Source organism: Dendrobates tinctorius, unplaced genomic scaffold, assembly GCF_039654945.1.
Source record: "Dendrobates tinctorius isolate UK_male_01 unplaced genomic scaffold, ASM3965494v1 ptg000046l, whole genome shotgun sequence".
In the NCBI taxonomy this organism is placed as follows: domain Eukaryota; kingdom Metazoa; phylum Chordata; class Amphibia; order Anura; family Dendrobatidae; genus Dendrobates; species Dendrobates tinctorius.
In genome coordinates, this window is record NW_027361714.1 from 66,525,389 (window position 1) to 66,547,743 (window position 22,355).

At 44.6% G+C, this 22,355-nt stretch overlaps 1 protein-coding gene across 1 annotated transcript in view; it reads left to right on the forward strand.

Moving 5' to 3' along the window:
* Positions 1-14,034: 14,034 nt before the first annotated feature.
* Positions 14,035-22,355, forward strand: part of FRK (fyn related Src family tyrosine kinase) — a 142,893-nt gene continuing 134,572 nt past the window's right edge. Inside the window, exon 1 of the mRNA XM_073575979.1 lies at positions 14,035-14,718. Coding sequence (XP_073432080.1) covers positions 14,327-14,718 — 392 coding nt within the window. The 5' untranslated portion in view covers positions 14,035-14,326. The remainder of the gene's footprint in view (positions 14,719-22,355) is intronic.

Genomic DNA, 22,355 nt, shown 5'->3' on the forward strand with positions numbered 1-22,355 from the left:
TCTACAATCCTTAGTACTTGCCCTTATGGCAGGCAGCTCGAGCCTCTTCCTCTGTGGCAGCTCCAGAGTCCCTTAAACAAGTGTTGTTGGAGGCCTCCCTTCTACACTAGTGTCTGAGGTCCCTGCAGCTTGAAGATATACTTGGTCCTCTGTTCTCTACAGTCCTTAGTACTTGTCCTCATGGCAGGCAGCTCAAGCCTCTTCCTCTGTGGCAGCTCCAGGCTCTCATATGCTGCTGTGCCTCTGGGGTTTTGGTGAGGCCAGGAGGCCTGCAGTCTCCTGTACTCCGGATTTGGCTACTGAGACTGTCATTCCCAGACAGCCCTGGTCTCCGGTGTCCAGTATCCAGCGCACTGACCTGGGGTGAGCTTCTTTACAGCTCCTCTTCCCCAGGCTTTTCTTAGCTCTTTCTCCTTTCCTCTCTCTACTTTAGACTGGGGAGCTGCTCCTTCATGCTTCCTGTTCTCACTCCCAGACTCAACTAACTAACTCCTCCCCAGCCCAGAACTTGCTGGAAGCTCCCCTAAAACAGGGTTCAGAGCTCCCCCTTCTGGTTTAGAGTAGGAAAAGTGTTGTGTGTAGTGGCTACCTGATCAGGGAACTCCTCTCTGCTTCCAGGCATGTCATCACGCCCCCCAGGAGAGAGGCAATGCCACTGTGGCAACTGGACTCCTGGGGTTCCACATTCCCCCTTAGTAAAAATCAGTACTCTGGGACTGAGGAAACAAAAGCATTATAGCAGTAAACCATAAAAATTATTTACAAAGTGTCAAATTCAAAAATTACAAAAACCAAGTTCAAAAATAGTCCAAGTGACGATTAGTCCATGCGTCATTGTCCCTTGGTTATTCCTGAGCAATGTGGTTAACTATCTACCGGTATTGTCCTGGTCACAACGAGTCCAGTGACCCATCGTCCATTAAAGCAAGTCAAAAGGATAGCTCAAAAGTTCTTACAGAATCTCTGTAGGCACATAAGCTTAGTAGTTGCAGTTATAAACATTACTAACTTATTTCCATTTCAGATTTACATATACTGTTTGCATTTTAGTTCCTATACCGAGCTAGGATTTCACCTCTTTTACTACGGGTAGATCTACGCAGCATGGGTACCTCTAATAACCTAATTTGGTTTAGTGTGCCTGTTGATGTTGGTAAACTGGGCAACTGTCTGCGAACTCTTAGACTCACCTGGGGTCTGACAGATTCACTGCTAGCAGGTGGCAGATTTTCACATTCCTCTGCTGATGTGGCATCTCTTACTGGAGCAGAAGTGTCTTGAGTCTCTGCTACTTCAGGTGCAGTAGACTGGGGAAAGATTAGTAAAGGAACTACAATGGCTTGATTCACCTTTGTCCAATTTGAAGGGAACTCACCGAGTACGGTGCTGATTTTTTTCTTCTCATCTTCCATGGGCTGAAGGTTGTCTTGCTCTCCCATGCTTTCCCTTAGTTGGTCAGGGCACAGCTTCAGATAATCCCTCGACACTGCCGATTAGGTTTCTCCTCCGTCCTTACTTATGAGGCATACCTTGGTATTATCAATATATGAAGGTAGGAGAGGTGTAGAGTTCGGCCTCCCATTGGTCATCTAATATGTGCATCCTCCCTCTTTCTCTTTAGGACCTGTTCTTGTTGTGACAAGGGAACTGCAGGGGCATGCTGATTATGATTTCTTTCCTGCCTCTGTCTGGCTTGGGTCAAACTTCATTCCATGCATTCTTGCACCTTGGGGTATTGCTGCTGCCACTCTGTATCTCAGTCTGAAGCTGGTCATATTGCCTCAGGTGTCAGAATTCCCATATCCAAATCGATGGGTAACCTGTCTGGTCATGCTCTCATCAAATAGGTTGGGGAACAATTGGTGGAGTTTACGGGGACATGGTTGTATGGATCCATCAGATCTGGCAACTTCTATGGCCATTGGTTTCGCTCTTCCAGGGGCAAGGTCTTCAATAGGTCAATTACCACCTGATTCATCTTTTCAAACATGCCATTTGTCTGTGGATAGTACGGTGTTGTCCTGATCTTCTTGCAGCCGTATAGGTTACAGAACTCCTGGAACACTTCTGCCTCAAAAGCTGGGCCTTGGTCAGTAAGTACTTGTTCCGGATATCCGTGGGGTCGACAAAAGTACTCCTGAAATGCCTTGGCTGCTGTCTTCACTGTTTGATCTTTAACAGGTACAACTACCAGGAATTGGTGGGCCTGGACGTCTTACTCCTGGGGGTAGGCTCTCCTCCCCAGGGGTTGCTCATTTAAATGACAGCGCCTTGCGATGTGTCCCACCTTTCTGCAGCAGCTACAGATGGGCTGTCCATCTTCCATGTAGCAATTACTGTCTCTCTCTCTGATCGGTGGGATTCTCCTCTGCCATCACCACGGGATGTCATCTGGACTGAAACTAAGCTGAATTTTCACCTTTGGGGACACTTGCATGGACTGCCCAGTTTTGGTTAGTGCAGCCACACTTTTGGCCAGCTCTTGGACCTGGAAACGTAGGTCTGTAGAAGAATCATCCTCCTTAGTTGGTATGATGACTGCAAACGAAGTCTGGGAATAGGGCGCTGCCTCTTGTCGATATGCATTTACTGGACGTCCAGAGGGCGCTGTGCCGCTCCTATTTGATTCATGCAGCACCCGAATGGCTCTATCCTTGAAATGGGCAAAGTCCAAGTTAGGATTTTGGAGGGCCATTATGTGCAGTTGTGCCCTTTGAGTGTCAGACAGGAGACCCTCAATAAACTGCTCAGTTAGCAATCTGTCTTTATCTTGCACACTGTCAGGATCAACCTGCTTTACAGCCTGTAGCGCCTCCTGTAGGTTAAGGACATAGTCCCGTATACTGTCCTGCATCCTTTGTTTGCACCCAAAGAATCTCATTTTTATTTCTGCTGCAGTGCGTGTGTCAAAGGTGTCCTTCAGCCTGATTAATATTTGCTTAACAGTTCTTTTGTCAGTGTCTGGCCAGGACTTCACTTCCCTCAGAGCTGCACCAGTTAACTGGCCTGTGGGGATGCTGACTTTTTGACTCTCAGACCGGGTGTATACTTTAAACAAACTGCATAGTCTCTTCTTGAAATCAATCAGGGTGTGTGATTCCCCTGAGTACTGTGGTAACCAGGCCACTCCTGGGATGTGGGGCATTGATAGCGGCATGATGGGGGCTGTTGCTGCTATGACTGGCGGTGTTACAGGGGATATGGCTGCACCCGTCGCTGCTTCAGGCTGGCTTATGGGGCCCACTACTGCGTCTGCCGCTGCATCTCCATCTGGGCTAGACATCCTCTTCCCCCCCTAGTGAATCTAAGCAAGGCTCTGCAGTTCGTTACCTGGGTTCGCGGCTGCTCCATCTGCAGTAGCGACAAGGCTCCTTCTCCCGTCCGGCTTCCTGCTTCTTCCGTCTAATCACGATACGTGGCCCGTGCATTACTTCGCGTGCTGTGCTCAGGCTCCGCCCATGATGACACGCCCCTCTCTTCCCGCACACCTCGTTTTATTACAATATTGGCGGTTTCACTATCTAACAAAGTCTCTGGAACACAGTACCCAGCTATGCCGGGCTCGCAATCCTGTTCATGACGCCAAAATGGAACACCCCCTCAGGGCTGTGGGAATACTCGGTACCGGGCCGGTGTCTTAAAGGGATGTGTCAAGGCAGCAGTGACCCAGTCTGTGGCCCTGAGTGTCCATGAAAATTAAGAACTGATGAGGAATAAAGTCTATGTGTAGATAAGTTTGTGATGCCAACTGTGGTACTTGGCAATAAAAGGTGTTAGCAGATGCGGCTTGTACAGACTGCTCTGGCTGGTGGTGATGCAGCAGAGTTGGTTCAGCTCTCCACAGGCAGAGCTTAACCCCAGGGCAGTGTTAGTGCAGGATGGTGAATAACTGTAGTGCAGGGCTGCGTGTGTGATCAATAACAGCAGACACAAGAGTTACTGTTCCTTTTACCTTTTACTGAAGGCTTGAGGTGCAGACCGAAGCACTAGTACAGATGGAAATGGAGATCCAGCAGCCTGAAAGCAGATGAGAGTCCCTTGTATCAAGTGTTGTTATTGGCCTCCCTTCTGCGCTAGTGTCTGAGGTCCCTGCAGCTTGAAGCTATACTCAGTCCTCTGTTCTCTACAGTCCTTAGTACTTGCCCTTATGGCTGGCAGCTCGAGCCTCTTCCTCTGTGGCAGCTCCAAGATCTCATATGCTGCTGTGCCTCTAGGATTTTGATGAGGCCAGGAGGCCTGCAGTCTCCTGCTCTCCTGATTTGGCTACTGAGACTGTCATTCCCAAACAGCCATGGACTTCGGTGTCCAGTATCCAGCGCACTGACCTGGGGGGAGCTTCTTTACATCTCCTCTGTTATGAATGGGTCACCGAGGAGGAAAGAGCAAAAGGCTATGCCACCAGAATACCAGAGAGGTTGGTCACTCAGCGGATTGCAGACCTCTGATCTTAACAACACAACTAGCAGTAGCCGTGGAGAGTTCCTACAAGGCCCTAGACGCTTCATCACAGCCGGAGGACTGACTAAGCCTAAAGACAGAAAGGTGAAATCTAAACTGCCCCGGAGCAGATCCCCAAAGGAATAGACAGCCCCCAAACATATATTGCCGGTGAGACAAGATGAAACACGGACACAGACAGAAAATAGACTGAGCAAATGATGGGGCCCACATTGACTAGATTGGACAGGACAGAAAAGGCACTGTCTGCAATCACCTAAAAACCCTAAAAATTCCAACGCGACTGAAGCACAAAAATACTGAGGTTAGCACAACCTCGACCCCACTATAACAGCACTCAGGTGTGAACTGGCGGCTAGCAACAGGCTAATACAGCAGGAGACGGGGCAAACAAACACAAGATACAAAAATACAGGGCAGGAGCCAGCAACCCCAGGGGAGCCAGCTGACTCCTGACAGCAAGGCAAAATCAGATGCAAAGGATTTAGCAAAAGACACTTAGCTGGAAAATGCAGGATAAGGCAGGAGACAGATATCCTCACTATGCACAGACAGGAGTATCACCGGCAGCCACTGAGAGAAGCTTGCTCGCTTATGTACTCCCAGTCACTACCTCCACTTCTCCAATCATCCTCTGCAGCTGTTGGATTAACATCCTGTTGACCAGCTCCACTACCAGCAGTGTCTACCAGAGGGAGCCCTGCCACAAAAGTTGGATTAAGAGAGTTCACAACAGTACCACCCCTTGAGGAGGGGTCACCGAACCCTCATCCACACCACCAGGCCGATCAGGATGGGCCCGGTGAAAAGCACAAACCAATCTCTCGGCATGAATATCGGAAGCAGAGACCCAAGAATTATCCTCCTGGCCATAACCTTTCCACTTGACCAAGTACTGGAGTCTCCGTCTAGCCAGACGAGAGTCCAATATTTTCTCTACCTCATACTCCAAATTACCCTCAACCAATACACGGGGTGCCGCCACAGGAACTACTGGCTCCACAAACCTTTTCAACAATGATTTGTGAAAAGCATTATGAATCTTGAATGTACCTGGAAGAGCGAATCGGAAAGAAACAGGGTTAAGGATTTCCAAAATCTTATAAGGTCCAATAAACCTTGGCTTGAATTTTGGAGACGCAACCTTCATCGGAATATTTTTTGAGGACAACCAAACCATATCACCCACTTTGAACCAGGGACCAAAGGTCCTATGCCGGTTGGAAAACCGTTGGGCCTTTTCCTGACAATGGGACAACTTGTCCAGTACTTGGTCCCAAATCTGCTGCATTCTGTCCACCACAGAATCCACACTTGGGCAAGCAGAAGCCTCCACCTGCCCCGAAGAAAATCGAGGATGAAAACCAAAATTACAGAAAAACGGAGACATCAAAGTGGCGGAACTAGCTCTATTGTTTAGAGCTAACTTGGCCAATGGCAGAAATGAGACCCAGTCATCCTGATCAGCAGATATGAAACATCTCAAATAGGATTCCAAAGTCTGGTTTGTTCTCTTAGTTTGTCCATTGGTCTGAGGATGGAATGCAGAGGGGAAAGATAACTGAATTCCCAGTTTATAACAAAAGGCCCTCCAAAATCTGGAAACAAACTGGACTCCTCTGTCTGACACAATGTTCTCAGGAATCCCATGCAAATGAACCAGCTGTTGTAAAAACAGGGGCACCAACTCAGAAGAGGATGGCAACTTTGGGAGTAGTACAAGATGGACCATCTTGGAAAATCTATCACAAATCACCCAGATAACAGTCATTCTATGAGAGATAGGGAGATCAGAAATAAAATCCATTGAAATGTGGGTCAATGGCCTGCTGGGCACCGGCAGGGGCATCAACAAACCACTAGAACGAAAACAGGACTTGGACCTGGAACAAGTCCCACAGGACTGCACAAAATTCCTGACATCATGAGACAAGGCAGGTCACCAAAAAGACCGACTCACCAAATCTCTAGTACCAAAAATACCAGGATGACCAGCCAGCGCGGAGCAATGAATTTCAGCCATTATTCTTTTCCTCCACTGGTCAGGGACAGACAATTTCCCCACAGGGTATTGTTAAGGTTTGTCCTCCTGAAATTCCTCCGGTGCAAGTCTCAAATCGGGTGAAATGGTGGAAAGAACCACCCCCTCACCTAGAATGGTAGTAGGCTCGGTCACATCAAGAGAATCCGCAAAAAACTCCTAGAAAGGGCGTCCGCCTTAACATTCTTAGTGCCCGGAAGAAAGGTGACCACAAATTAAAACGCATGAAAAACAAGGCCCACCTAGCCTGTCTAGGATTGAAGCACTTGGCTGATTCAAGATAAATCAAATTCTTGTGGTTGGTAAGGACCGCAACTTGATGTCTAGCTCCCTCCAACCAATGTCTCCACTCTTCAAATGCCCACTTCATGGCCAACAACTCCCGATTCCCCGCGTTATAGTTACGTTCAGATGGGGAGAATTTTCAAGAAAAGAAGGCACAGGGATTCATCTTAGCGGTTACCAGATCTCTTTGAGACAAAACGGCTCCTGCACCAATCTCAGAAGCATCTACCTCTACCTGAAATGGGAGTGAACCATCAGGTTGCCGCAGAACCGGAGAAGTGAATCTCCGCTTAAGCTCCTGAAACGCCGAGACTGCCTCTGGAGGCCAATTCACCATATCAGCACCGTTTTTGGTCAAATCCATCAGTGGTTTAACGATACCAGAAAAATTACTTATAAATTTACGATAGAAACTTGAAAAACCCAAATCTTCTGGAGAACCTTCAGAGAAGTGGGCTGAACCCAATCATAGATGACCTGTACCTTGGCCGGGTCCATTTCAATAGCAGACAGGGACAAAATGAATCCCAAAAACGAAACGCTCTGTACACAAAAGAGACATTTCGATCCCTTAACATACAGGTGCATTTTCTCTCAAGATCCGGAAGACAGTCCCAACATGTTTCACATGAGAATCCCAATCACTGGAAAAAATCAAAATATCATAAAGATAAATGATCAAAAACTTATCCACAAAGTCCCTGAAAATATCATTCATAAAAGACTGGAAGACGGAAGGGGCATTAGTGAGCCCAAAAGGCATCACCAGGTACTCAAAATGTCCCTCCGGAGTATTAAAAGCCGTCTTCCATTCATCCCTGTGCTTGATGCGAATAAGATTATACGCCCCCCTAAGCTCAAGTTTGGTAATCCAACAAGCACTTTTGACCCTGGAAAATAAATCAGAAATCAGGGGCAACGGGTACTGATATTTAACAGTGATCTTATTAGGGGAGCGATAGTCAATACATGGCCTTAATGAGCCATCTTTCTTGGCCACAAAAAAAACCCCAGCACCTAAAGGTGAAGAGGATAGTCTTATATGACCCTTCTCTAATGACTCCTTGATATAAGATCGCATAGCATCATGTTCAGGTACCGATAAGTTGAAAAGCTGACCTTTGGGATATTTACAACCGGGCATCAACTCAATAGCACAATCATAACTCCTATGAGGAGGCAAAGACACAGACTTACTCTCACTAAATACATCAGACAAATCAGCCAAATAGTCAGGAACATCTTGAGACTGGGGAGAGGTGGAGAAAACAGGAGTGTCACCAAGAGCACATTGACAACCCCAAATCACCACAGACACAGATTTCCAATCCAACACAGGATTATGGGTCTACAACCATGGAAAACCCAGTGCAATAATATCATGTAAATTGTGCAACACCAAAAATGTACAATTCTCTTGGTGGTCCGGGGCGACCCGCATAATCACCTGGGTCCAAAACTGGGGTTTATTCTCCGCCAAAGGGGTAGCATCAATACCCCTCAAAGGAATAGGGGTCCTCAGGGGTACCATAGGAAAACCACAACGCTTGGCGAAGCCAAAATCCATCAGATTCAAAGCTGCTACTGAATCCCCAAATGCCTTAGCGGAAAATGTAGACAAGGAGCAGATCAAGGTAGCAGCCAAAAGAAACTTAGGCTGCACACTGCCCATCGCAAATGAGTGAACAAAACGTTACTCTCGTTTAGGGCAGACTGAAATAGCATGAGAAGCATCGCCACAAAAGAAGCATAACTTATTACGCCTTCTAAACTCTTGACGTTGTACCCTACAAAAAACCCTATCACATTGCATGGCCTCTGAGGTTTGTTCAAAAGGCGGCACCGCCTCTCGCATAGTTTTACGTTCTCGTAAACGTCGATCAACTTGAATGGCCAATGACATAGAGTCGTCAAGACCAGAAGGGGCAGGAAATCCCACCATAACATCCTTTACGGATTCTGCCAGACCTTTTGAGAAAGAGAGCTGCTAGGGCATCATCGTTTCATTTAGTAAGGCCCGCCCTCTTTCGGAATTTTTGACAATATAACTCAGCAGCAGCTTGACCCTGTTTTATTGCCAATAAGGTGTTCTCAGCTTCATCAATAGCATTAGGCTCATCATAAAATAACCCCAGGGCTTGAAAAAATGCATCCACATCAGCCAGAATAGGATCTCCAGGTGTCAGAGAAAAGGCCCAGTCCTGGGGATCACGACGCAGCAGGGAAATGACAATTTTAACCTGCTGCACCGAGCTCCCCGAGGAGTTAGGCTTCAAAGCAACAAATAGTTTACAATTATTCTTAAAGTTCAGAAATTTAGACTGATCCCCAGAAAACACATCAGGAGTAGGGATCTTAGGTTCTACAACAGATGATTGAGCGAGATAAGCAGAGATTCTCCGCACTTCAGCAGCGAGCTGCTCAACACGATTGGACAATTGCTTAGTCTCCATTAAGGAAAAAAAAAATCCTCCTACGGCCCCAGAGAAAAAAGAGGAAAAAATATATAAAATTTCTGACACCTTTTTTTTTTTTAAATTCTTTCCTTCTTTTGAGTACCCTAGAGTCTGCAGTTTGTGGCCGGTGGTTCTGTTATGAATGGGTCACCAAGGAGGAAAGAGCAAAAGCCTATGCCACCAGAACACCAGAGAGGTTGGTCATTCAGCGGATTGCAGACCTCTGATCTTAACAACAGCTAGCAGTAGCCGTGGAGCGTTCCTACGATGCCCTAGACGCTTCGTCACAGCCGGAGGACTAACTAAGCCTAAAGACAGAAAGATGAAATGTAAACTGTCCCGGAGCAGATCCCCAAAGGAATAGACAGCCCCCAAACATATATTGCCGGTGAGACAAGATGAAACACGGACACAGACAGAAAATAGACTGAGCAAATGATGGGGCCCACACTGACTAGATAGGACAGGACAGAAAAGGCACTGTCTGCAATCACGCAAAAACCCTAAAAATTCCAACACGACTGAAGCACAAAAATACAGAGGTTAGCACAACCTCGCCCCCACTATATCAGCACTCAGGTGTGAACTGGTGGCTAGCAACAGGCTAATACAGCAGGGGACTGAGCAAACAAACACAAGATACAAAAATACAGGGCAGCAGCCCCAGGAGGAGCCAGCTGACTCCTGACAGCAAGGCAAAATCAAATGCAAAGGATTTAGCAAAAGACACTTAGCTGGAAAATGCAGGATAAGGCAGGAGACAGATATCCTCACTATGCACAGACAGGAGTATCACCGGCAGCCACTGAGAGAAGCTTGCTCACTTATATACTCCCAGTCACTACCTCCACTTCTCCAACCATCCTCTGCAGCTGTTGGATTAACATCCTGTTGACCAGCTCCACTACCAGCAGTGTCCACCAGAGGGAGCCCTGCCACAAAAGTCAGATTAAGAGAGTTCACAACACTCCTCTTCCCCAGGCTTTTCTTAGCTCTTTCTCCATTCCACTCTCTATTTTAGTCTGGGGAGCAGCTCCTTCATGCTTCCTGCCCCTTCTCACTCCCAGACTCAACTAACTCCTCCCCAGCCCAAAACTTGCTGGATGCTCCCCTAAAACAGGGTTCAGATCTCCCCCTTCTGATCTGGAGTAGGAAAAGTGTTGTGTATAGTGGTTACCTGATCGGGGAACTCCTCTCTGCTTCCAGGCATGTCATCACCCCCTCCCCGGGATGGAGCCAATGCCACTGTGGCAACCGGACTCCTGGGATGCCACATGCCCCCATACTGTTTTCTCATACATGCCCTGCATCTCACCCTTTGCTCCTTATTTTGTGTACTCAAATCACCCCACATATTAAATCCTCAATCCCCACTCCAAATCTTCCCCACATGCTAAATCTCCCCATCCCCACTCCAAATCTCCCCCTCACACATTAAATCTCCCAATCCCTACTCCAAATCTCCACACATATTACATCTCCTCATCCTCAGTCCAAATCTCCCCACACACATTAAATCTCCCCATCCCCACTCCCAATCTCCCCACACACATTAAATTTCACTATCCCCACTCTCAATCTCCCCACATACATTAAATACCTCATCCCCACTCCAAATCTCCCCACACACAATAAATCTCCCCATCCCCACTCCAATCTCCACACAAACATTAAATCTCCCCAATCTCCCCACATACATTAAATCCCTCATCCCCACTCCAAATCTCCCCACACACAATAAATCTCCCCATCCCCACTCCAAATCTCTGCCCACACATTGAATCTCCCCACCCCCACTCCAAATCTCCCCACACACATTATATCATCCCCTTCCCCACTCCAAATCTCTCCACACACAATAAATCCTCATGCACTTAATCTTCGGTGTCTTCAGCTCCACTGGAGCACTTACCACCCATCTGCGCCTCTACAGCGCGGGCGAGTGATGTCAGCAGTGTGATCACATGACCTGATTACACTGCTGCCTTTGCTCTGATCCAGCAGTCAGAGCTTAAGGCTGTGTGCCCACGTAGCGTTTTTTAAGTGTTTCTGTAGCGCTTTTAGACAAGCAATCCTGCTGCAGAAACGCTTAAGAAAAGCATCCAATTGATTTTTAATGAAAAACGCACATGTTGTGCCAATGGTGCGTTTTAACCGCTGTGGAAACGCTTAGCGATTAAAAACGCAGCATGTTCATTAATTTTGCAGAATCGCATGCGATTCCGCATACCATCAATTATATGGGCAAAAACACTTAGGAAAACACAAGCAAAAATGCTTGACAAATGCTTACAAAAGCGTGCCAAAAAACGCATGCGTTTTCCCGGGAGCAGGGTGTGCGATTCTGCTCAGGTTTATTCTGCTTCAGAATTGCTACGTGGGCACATAGCCTCAATCGTACTCGCATCTGTAAGATGCGAGTACAATTGATCACTGGGAACCGGTGTGCTGCAGCTTCTCTGTGCAGGCTGTTAGCTTGACAGCCGACACAGAGAACGGCCAACTCCCAGTCTGGGAGCAGCAGAATGCTATTGCCGGGAGAAGACACTGTGGACCACTCATTAGGTGGCCCGACTGTGCCGCCCTGCTGGCTGCACCCGGGACACATGCCCTGGCTGCCCCCCCCAGATACATATCTGGACAGAGCAGCCTAGAAGAAGAAGAGCTTCTTAATTGATGTGCAGCAGCTGAATTCCTGGCAAGAGTGGTCACTAGTCAGCAACTAATTTTTTATCAATTTATCATGTCATATTTATTGGCTTTCTGGATACCAACTTTTGTATTATGCATATCCTGCACTGACTTTATACATGTATTTTGATTAGGAAGTGTTCCATTATTACAGTTCTGCTCAAAAGTTTACATACCCCGGCAGAATTTTTGCTTTCTTGGCCTTTTTTCAGAGCATATGACTGATAGCACCAAAACTTTTTCTCCACTCATAGTTAGTGGTTGGGTGTAGCTATTTATTGTCAACCTACTGTGTTTTCTCTTTTTAAATCATAATGACAACCCAAAACATCCAAATGACGCTGATCAAAAGTTTACATACCCCATTTCTTAATGACAGCTTGAAGTCTTTTGTGGTAGTTGTGGATGAGGTTCTTAATTTTCTCATATGGCAAAGCTGCCCACTCTTCTTAGCAAAAAACCTTCAATTCCTGTAAATTCCTGGGCTGTCTAGCATGAACTGCACGCTTGAGATCTCCCAGAGTGGCTCAATGATATTGAGGTCATGAGACTGAGATTGCCACTTCAGAACCTTCACTTTGTTCTGCTGTAGCCAATGAAAGGTCCACTTGGCCTTGTGTTTTGGATTGTTGTCATGTTGGAACATCCAAGTACATCCAATGAACACCTTCCGGGCTGATGAGTGCAAATTTGCCTCCAGTATTTGCTGGTAACATGCTCCATTCATCTTTGCTTCAACTTTGACCAAGTTTCCTGTGCCTTTATAGCGCACTCATCCCCAAAACATCAGCGATCCACCACCATGCTTTACAGTAGGAATGGTGTTCCTTTCGTTATAGGCCTTGTTGACCTCTCTCCAAATGTAACGTTTATGGTTGTGGCCAAAAAGTTCAATTTTGCACTCATTACTCCAGATTCCCTTGTTCCAGAAGTTTTTTGGATTGTCTGTCTGCTGTTTTGCATATTGTAGGCAAGATACTTTGTGGCATTTGCGCAGTAATGGCTTTTTTCTGGCGACTCGACCATGCAGCCCATTTTACTTCAAGTGCCTCCTTATTGTGAATCTTGAAACAGCCACACTGCTAGTTTTCAGAGAGTCCTGTATTTCAGCTGATGTTATTTGTGGGTTTTTCTTTGCATCCCGAACAATTTTCCTGGCAGTTGTGAACAACATTTTTGTTGGTCTACCTGACGGTGGTTTTGTTTTTACAGAGCCCCTGGTTTTCCATTGCTAATCACAGTTTGAACACTGCTGACTGGCATTATCAATTCCTGGATATCTTTTTGTATCCCTTTCCTGTTTTATACAGTTCAACTACCTTTTTGCTGTAGATCCAATGACAATTCTTTTGCTTTCCCCATGGCTCATAATCCAGAAATGTCAATGGCTGGATGAAAGATACAAGAGTCTGTCTGGATCCCAGAAACTCACTCAGCTTTTAAGCACACACTGATTACAAGCAAACAAGTCACAGGTGAGGATGTTACCTTTAGTAGCTGTTCAAACCCATTTGTGTCAACTCCTGAGCTGGGGTATGTAAATTTTTGAGCACAACTCTATTTGGGTGGGTTGTCTTGGGCTTTCCTATAATTAATTTATTATGGAAAGAAGTTTGTGCAACTTTTAAATGTATGTGTATTGCTATGTACTGTCCAATAAAATCCTATTTGTATTTTTATTACTTTGGTTGTGTGCAGATTTCAATCTATCTATCTAGTTCTTTCTTTCTCTTTATTACTTACAATGACCTTACGACATAACATGCTTTGCAGAACTCCTTCGTACACGTTGCCCATTTCTAGTGCCCATCCACTCTTTTCTCTTAAACTCTCATAATAAGTTTAAGTGTAAGTACAACAGTGAAATCATCTGCTAATTTGTACGAATTATGGCGAAGTATTCTGAATGATCTTTCTTGAGTTCCTGGAAAAGCGCCTATAGCAATATGCTTTCTACCTTACTCATCAGCTATCAGAAAGGTTACATTTTTTAGCTGTGCTCTTCCTGGTTAGACCTAGAACCAGAGAGTAAACTTTGCACGCTGGGCGGCGCTTGAAAAAAGAAACAAAACATTCCTTCAACAGGAAGTAAAGTGAAGAGATATTTCAGCAAACCAGTTTACCTGGATACAGCCTTCAACAAGGTGTGCTCTTCATTCAGTGAGAAATGCAGACAGAATTGGATACCTCGTAGCTGGAAACTACTAGATGTCGAGACCTTTCCTTTTCCGCTGACTCCGATGCTGTGATTATTTGACAGATTAATGGACTTGTATAGAAAATATCAATTTGACAGAAACCAAAAGTTTGGATCAAGGAACATATTCCCCTATATGATGAGGAAGAATCTTATCTAAGATAACAAGGAAATCGGCGCTGTTTTTCAACTGTGAATATGGGGAATTATTGCAGGAAACATTGTGGCTGTTGCTGTTGCTGTAGAGCCTCGGAAATCAAGGAAAATGCTAGAAAGGAAAATTACAAAGTAAATGATATTGTTTTCGTGAATAAGCATGTGGAGAATCATGGGGTACACTTTGGTGAACCTCCAAGTATCATTATCCATCCAAAAAACGACAGTGTTGCAAAAGACGCCTATGTGGCTTTATTTGATTATGCGGCTCGCACAAGTGAGGAGCTGACATTTTATGCCGGAGACTACATGCACATCTTAAATACTAATCATGAGAGCTGGTGGAAAGCTAGAGCCTTGACACCTCGAGGAAAGGCCGAAGGATACGTCCCTGCAAACTACATCGCTCCAGTCTCCAGTATTGAATCCAAACCGTAAGTCCAAATTTTTTTTACTTCATTGAAAAATTATTCATTTTAATTATTGGTATTTTGGTCAAAGAAGAACAGCAACGTGCCATAATATGTGTTTCTATGGCCCCTCGGACAAGCAAATAACATTGTGTATTAAAACAAACTATCTGAACTGCGGCATTATTTCAGAACGCTTCTAGGCACTATTATTTCTCTGAGATTATATGACTCGCTATACGTAGCACTTAATCCTGTGGATATTATGTATCCTTTACACAAGAAGGTAGTATATTAATCACTAACGTTCTGGTTTTACCTGTGACATTTGTGGCTTTACCTATGGACTAGTGGCAAACTGCTGGCAAAGTAATGACACAACCTTAATAAATATAGCGCAAGTACCGTAGTTAATTTTTTCCAGATAATTCCCTCTTGTTTTAAACGATCACATCCTACCAATTTTCATTCATTGCACAAAAAAAAATATGTGAGATTACAAAAGCTGGATTCTAATTATGAATCAAAGCAAAAGTTCTCCGCTTTTTATGCATTGCTTTCAATGTTTATTGTTAGAAATGTATATAGAAAATTAATTTAGGATCACAGGATCATCCTTTTGTTTCATACACACGCTCACATTCACATAGCAAATGTATGTAGGAACCGTTACATAAATGTTCCTGATCATTTTGAGTTTTGATAAATTGCAAACTGAGAGCGATTTTTCTTCCTATATAATTTAAAACACAAAACCAGCAATACTAAAAAATCTAAATATACAACACGAGTACAAAAGTTATGTGCGCTTTCAAACATCTCTTTGTGAAGCCAAGAACACTGAAGGCTCATTCAGGCATCCATGCCAGTCAGTCCGAGCACAGACTGCTAATGCACGAACTGGCTGCGGCTCTCCTAAGCCTAGCATGATGACTTCATACATTTCTATGAGGTTGCCATGCTTTGGTCAGGAGCCCCGTGGCCAGTCTGTGCACTGTCCAATATCGGACTGAAATCCATGGATGTCTGCATAATGCCGGGGTCAGACGTGCGAGAAACTCAAATCGAGTCTTGCACGTCAATAACCAGCACTGCCGCCGGCACTCGGAGCGGAGCGTTCAGCTGCATGTATTTCTATGCAGCTGAAAGCTCCGGTCCTGAGTGCCGGAGGCAGTGCTGGGTATTGACGTGCGAGACTCGTGCGAGTTTCTCGCACGTCTGACCCCGGCCTAAGCCCTAATTCTGCTATGCAGGATAGGTCATCAAATTAGCGCACAACCCATTTAGATAACATTATAATTTTACAGTACAGGCCACTTAAAAAACAGCAATACCAATTATGCAGGTTTTTTTTTATAAACTGCATATTTATACCTCAATGAGTATTTAGTGAGTTGTTGATGTTGCAGATTTTCTACAGCATTTCTGTACCAATTAGGTATATTAGGTTATCTGCATAGTTTTCATATTTTTAATAGTGTTTTTGAGTGCATTTTTATCCAGTTTTTGACCCTGCAGTTTTTATAACTTTTTTATATGTTGTGTTTTAAATAAAGTTGTTTTGTTTTTTATACTTCCTGGTGTTTGGCTTTCAGAAAACTTTATTGATACAGTCATGTGTGGATTTGGAGCAGCATTCTATAGGAACAGTCAGAGGTTTTTGCACTCCTATATGTAGACTTGGGTGCTCAGCTGGATTGCTGCATTCTCGGTGCGTTTCTGCAGTAGAAACGCAGTAAAAACGCATATGCATCTTTTTACCTGGGGATTTTTCTGCATCTATTGCAAGTCTATTGGAAAATCTGCACATAAAAGTCAGTGTACCCGCAAGTTTACATGGATGTATGTGGATACATACTGTAAATAATGCACCACAGGTCAGTTAATGCAGCATAAAAGTGAAGCACACTGGGCACCAGATGTCTACAAATCCCTTCCACTTTGCTGGAACTGTAGGACACTTTTTTTCAGCAACGAAAATACGCAGCTAATCGCACAGAGATATGGAAAGAGAAAAAAAGCATGTGTAATTAAAATGTAGCTTTTATTTCTATATTCAATTTAAAAATTCACATACATCCCATTAGGAATGTATATTGGATCACAGTTATAAAGTTGAATGTAATTCTTACCGCTGTGATCCACTAGATTCCAGTTATTTCTAGGTGTAGAAAAGTAATATGAATCAAATGGGATTCCTATTGTTCCTTACAAATCATTAGTCAGACTGATAAATTCCCATATTTTATATATATACACTAGAGTCACAGAACATTGAGCCACGTATGAAACTTATAATCAGCCTATGTCCAATATACTTATAGAAGAAGCCTATAAATCTCTGTTTATATTTCTAAGCATTCTTGCATAATACCAGCCAGTAGAACTATTTAAATTAAAATGGCTTAGAGGATACTTATCAAATGCTAATCAGTGAGTGCGAGGAAACCATTGGATTGCACTCGGATGACATCTCAGTGCAGTTTCATTTCCACCAACTGACACAATGGAGAAGATGGAGAATCTGATTACACTCTGATCAAGTGTGTGTTTTGCATAATCAACTTATTCACTCACATGTCCTAACAAGCAGCCTATTAGACCCTGCTTCAGGCAGAGGAGTGACAGCATTTTCCCTCTGTTAACCTCTTTTAGAGGCTGTGGTCATCTAAAGGTACTGTCACACTTAGCGATACAGCAGCGATCCCGACCAGCGATATGATGCGGTCAGGATCGCTGGTTCATCGTTAGGTGGTCGCTAGTGAGCTGCCACACAGGCAGATCTCACCAGCGACATCGCTGGGGTCGGGGGTCGCTACTTACCTGTCAGACGAGGCGATCCTGATGTCCTCCCGCCCGGCTCCATGCGTTGCTCGTCGTCACAGCAGGAAGCGCCGCAGGAAGCTGACAACGAGAAACAGTCCAGGACGTTCTCGCGCGATCAACGATAACCAGCAGGGGAGCGGGTTGTAGGTAAGTCCTGCCTATACACTCTTAATGAGAAATTAATAGTCTATGTTCATATCAAGTTAATCATTGGCACTGGGCTTTTAACCTGGAAGAGAACCTAGAGGTCAGTCATCCCCACCATCTGTCATTCGCTACTTTTGTATATGGTGTCTTATCTGGCTCATGCAAAGTTCACACAATGGTAGTTTTGGTTTGAGTGCTTGCCGTGAAAAAACTGATGGCACTCAGACCAATGTTATTCAACTGTGCTGTTCAGATGTGCATTTTTTATCTAAGACCAAATCTGCAAGTGAAAAAAAAATCACAGTATGCACTCGTTTCTTCTGTATGTTGCATAAGATTATTTTTCAAGTCTGTGGTAATGCAAAAAAAAAAAAACAAATAGGGGATCCCATATTGAACAACCCTATTTCCTTATGGTATACAATTTTTCTGGATACATGGCAAATCTTTACCATAGGCATCTGTATTTGGTCTTGTAAATTTTAATAGCTGCTGATTTATAAAAATGGGCTCCACTTGCATGGAAAATGAATGAGTATTGAGATGAAAATTACCCGTTTTTTTAAGTAAGATGATTTTTTTAGACATTCGTGTGAACCTAGCCTCAGATTAAGGGCTCATACTCACTTGCGAGAGACTCACACGATTCTCGTGCGAGTCTCTCGCATGGAAACCTGACACTGCCGCCAGCACTCGGAACGAACTGTGCGGCTACATGTATTTCTATGTAGCCGCATGCTCCGGTCCAAGGGGCAGTGCCTGGTTTTCATGCGAGAGACTCGCACAAGAATCGTGAGAGTCTCTCGCAAGTGTGTATGAGCCCTAAGGGCTGTTTCAGACTTATATGATCATTAGTCCAATCTTAGATCGAAATGCATGGGGACTGGCCTCGCATTGCCTACATTGTGGCCGGCTGTCATTCTGGGCTGGGGGCATGGTTACAGCGACAGCTGTGTATATTCAGAGTGGTGAATGAATTGGGGGCCCCCCACCCCTATGACTGAAGACCGGCGGGGAGAATAAAGATAATTTTCTCCTCGCTGCATTCAGCTGCGTGCAGGCACCGGGCAGCATCATAACGCTGTAACCTGCAGAGTAATGCCATGTCTGCAGTTTAACAGTGTTATTTCTCCTGACAGGTTCCCTTTAAAGTTAGACCAAGCGCCTTGATTTCTCCACGAGAACTGCTACTACTGTGCGTAAGCTTTCAATATGTTCTTTACTCTATAGTTTCCAACCTTTGGCGAATCATAGATATTCTTCACTGTTCTCATTTCCTCTGTGGTTCTGCTCTTAGGTGATTCTCCTACATGACTGCATGGGACAACATGTCATGTGTGCCAGTCAATCATGTCTTGCTCTTGCGATACCTTTATGGGCAACATGGGCACTATCCTTACTGGCTTTCATAAACTATATCCTAAACATATGTAGAATGAGATGGCTATTATTAGGGTTTTTTTCTATTCACTTAAATATAATCTCCTTTTACTGCACAGTATGCCTTCCCATTGTTTTAACTTTTTCTGAAACATTTCATAAAATTAGAGACAAGTAGAGAAAATATTTGGACTTTCTTGCTTCTCCCAAGTCTACCGGAGATACAAGAGCAGCCTAGTGGGATAACCACCCTCTTAGCACGACCTCTACCCTTAAAAAAAATACAACATATCCTGCACCCTAGAGGAAGACTTGTCCCACACCATCATGGACCACATGTCACAAGTGTGTCATGCCATCCTGAGAGATCTGGGGGTATAAGATCACTGCACATTGTGAATTGCAGATCTTCAAGCATTTAGCCTGTGTGTTTGAATCCCATATTAAATTAATTTGTTTTCCTTTGGTGCTGAAGAAGTTAATGACTCTTTCTCTGCTGGTCAGAAACATGCAACTCCATTTCAGCTGCTTCTGATCTGGTCATTAACTTTCCTATAAAACTTGGTCAGGCCCTCTCTGCCTTGCCAGTAAAAGCTCTGCTCCCTTGCTCTTAGGAGACGCTGTGCTAAATAGGAGTTTGTTGTTGCTATTGGAGATTCTTCTTCCTGTGTTCTGTGCTTAAGCTATGTGTTTTGGAGAGATGTTATTGTAGAGGTGTTCTGTTGTACGTGTGTGTTTATCTCCTGATCCCCGTTTCCCGTTTAGTTTATTCCTCCTTCTCCCTGGTCTCCTTTCTATTGTTAGTTGGTGCTTTTGTGTGATAGAGTTTCTGTTATCCCTGTTTTGTCTTGTTTGTCTTGTTCACATTACATTTCTGTCCCAGGCTCCATGGTGTGAGGGAATTTACAAACCAGGGATTAACAGAAGCATAGTGAGGTTGGAGACTTGGGCCTTTCTACCACCAAGAGTACCCCAGGGACAGGGATAGCTAGGGTTCCAGTTCCAGGGACAGTTTAAGGCCCCCTCTCCTACTTAAGACCATCACAGTATTATACCACAGTTAAAAATGATTATGGGGTGGAACAGCTTGGAAGATTTTATTTAAACCGAATTTTAAGATTAGATTGTCTTTTTTTTATATACCATATATATTCGTGTATAAGCGGAGATTTTCAGCCCATTTTTTTGGCTGAAAGTCCCCCTCTCAGCTTATACTCGAGTCATATACCGGGGGTCGGCGGGGGAGGGGAGCGTGGGTGTCAGAGATCATGGTCACCCCCTCCTGGTGCAGGTCTCTGCACCCCCTGCTTCTCCCATGGTCTCGGTGCCACAGCTCCTCCTGCATTCAGGATGCGCTTATTCATGACTTTAATGAGTGTTACCACGTGACCGCTGAACCCTGGAAGAGCTGGGGTGCCGATACCATGGAAGAAGCAGGGGCTGCAGAGACTGTGCACCAGGAGGGGGTGATTATGACGAGGGTAAGATGGGGAGCAGTGCAATATTCACCTGTCCCCGTTCCACCGCCACACGCCGCTCTGTCCTCCTCGTCCTCTGACTGTGACGTTCAGGTCAGAGGGCGTGATGATGTAGTCTGTGCTGGAACGCGGACAGGTGAATATAGCCAGTCCCAGGGGCCTGAGCCAGCGGAGACACCGGCACCTGGCCCACATAGCGCGCCGGTGTCCCCGCCTGCTCAGTACACTGGCACCAGGCCCCCAGCAACGAGAGGTATGTAATTTTTTTTTATTGCAGCAGCAGTGGCAGCAGCAATATATGGGCCGTATTTATCTAGGGAGCAACTTCTTGGGCCACCATTAACCCTTGTGCAGCATTTTATGGGGGATATTTATCTATGGAGCATCTTCTTGGGTCACCATTAACCCTTGTGCAACATTTTATGGGGGGTATTTATCTATGAAGCATCTTCTTGGGCCACCATTAACCCTTGTGCAGCATTTTATGGGGGGTATTTATCTATGGAGCATCTTTTTGGACCACCATTAACCCTTGTGCAGCACCACCCTCGGCTTATACTCGAGACAATACGTCTTCCCACTTTTTGTGGCAAAATTAGGGGTCTCGGATTATACTCGGGTCGGCTTATACTCGAGTATATACGGTATTTACAGTATGAAAAAACAATGGCCTGTGTTTTTTTTTGTTTTCTTTGCAATTCTGATGCAGTTACCTAAACTTGTGTTGCACCCGGAAGTCAGTTTATTACCTGCATAATCTTTATAGTGCTCTTATAATTTGCATAAACTGTTTGGCAATCCTGGTCCTAAATGAATCTGTTTACTACATGTAATAAAAATATACACATAAGAGCTTTATATGTGATAAATGTTTTACAGTGATATAAAACATAAAACAGTGATATAAAACACCAAAGAGAGCTGCAGTTATATTATTTTATCCTAATGTATCTTTAAGCTGCGTGATAAATTTGAACAATAAATAGGAGATCTGCTTCCACCTCTTCACAATCTTTTCATTCATATATTAATAATACTTCAGGTAACCCATTAAAGTGCGTTAAGGCAAAATAATTATTTGTGTCCTTAATTTAAGCAGCTGAAAACTAGACCAGGTAGAAGACACTCCTAATCTGTCATAATTATGCCCGCTGCCTAATCGATGTGATGCATCCTGATAGGCATGATAGATCCTTTTTTTTCTCCACCCCATGGCTGGCTTATTTTTAGCACTATTGTATGCTAACATTGTTCTGCAGTCAAGTCATTAATAATTTGGGCATACTTTAGCACTCGATTTAGCCACACCTCATCGTCTAGATAATGTTGTCTAGTGAGCCACAAAAAGTATCTAAAACATGTTAGCAAATCTGGCACACACTACAAATTAAAGTGCCAAACTCACTGCATATTTGCCATAGCTCTCCATTAGTGATGAGCGAGCATGCTTTGAGTGCTAATAGAGTATCTTCGGCGTGCTCTAATACTATGTTTGAGTCCCCGCGGCTGCATGTCTCACGGCTGCTAGGCAGCTGCAACACATGCAGTGGCAGCCTGTTGGTTAGGCAATCCCAGCATGTGTTGTGGCTGTTGAACAGCTGCGGGGACGTGAACATAGTATTAGAGCACGCCGAAGATACTATATTAGCACTCGAGCATGCTCGCTCATCACTACTGCATTGGTCAAATAATAAATTACTGTAAGGGAACCCCTAGCTAGAGATGCACAATTTGGGAATCAACAAACTCTCTTGGTAATGTTGATAAACTAAAGAAAGTAGAGATATATTCTGGGATTTACAAATCAACTTTATCAGTATGCAGCATAGT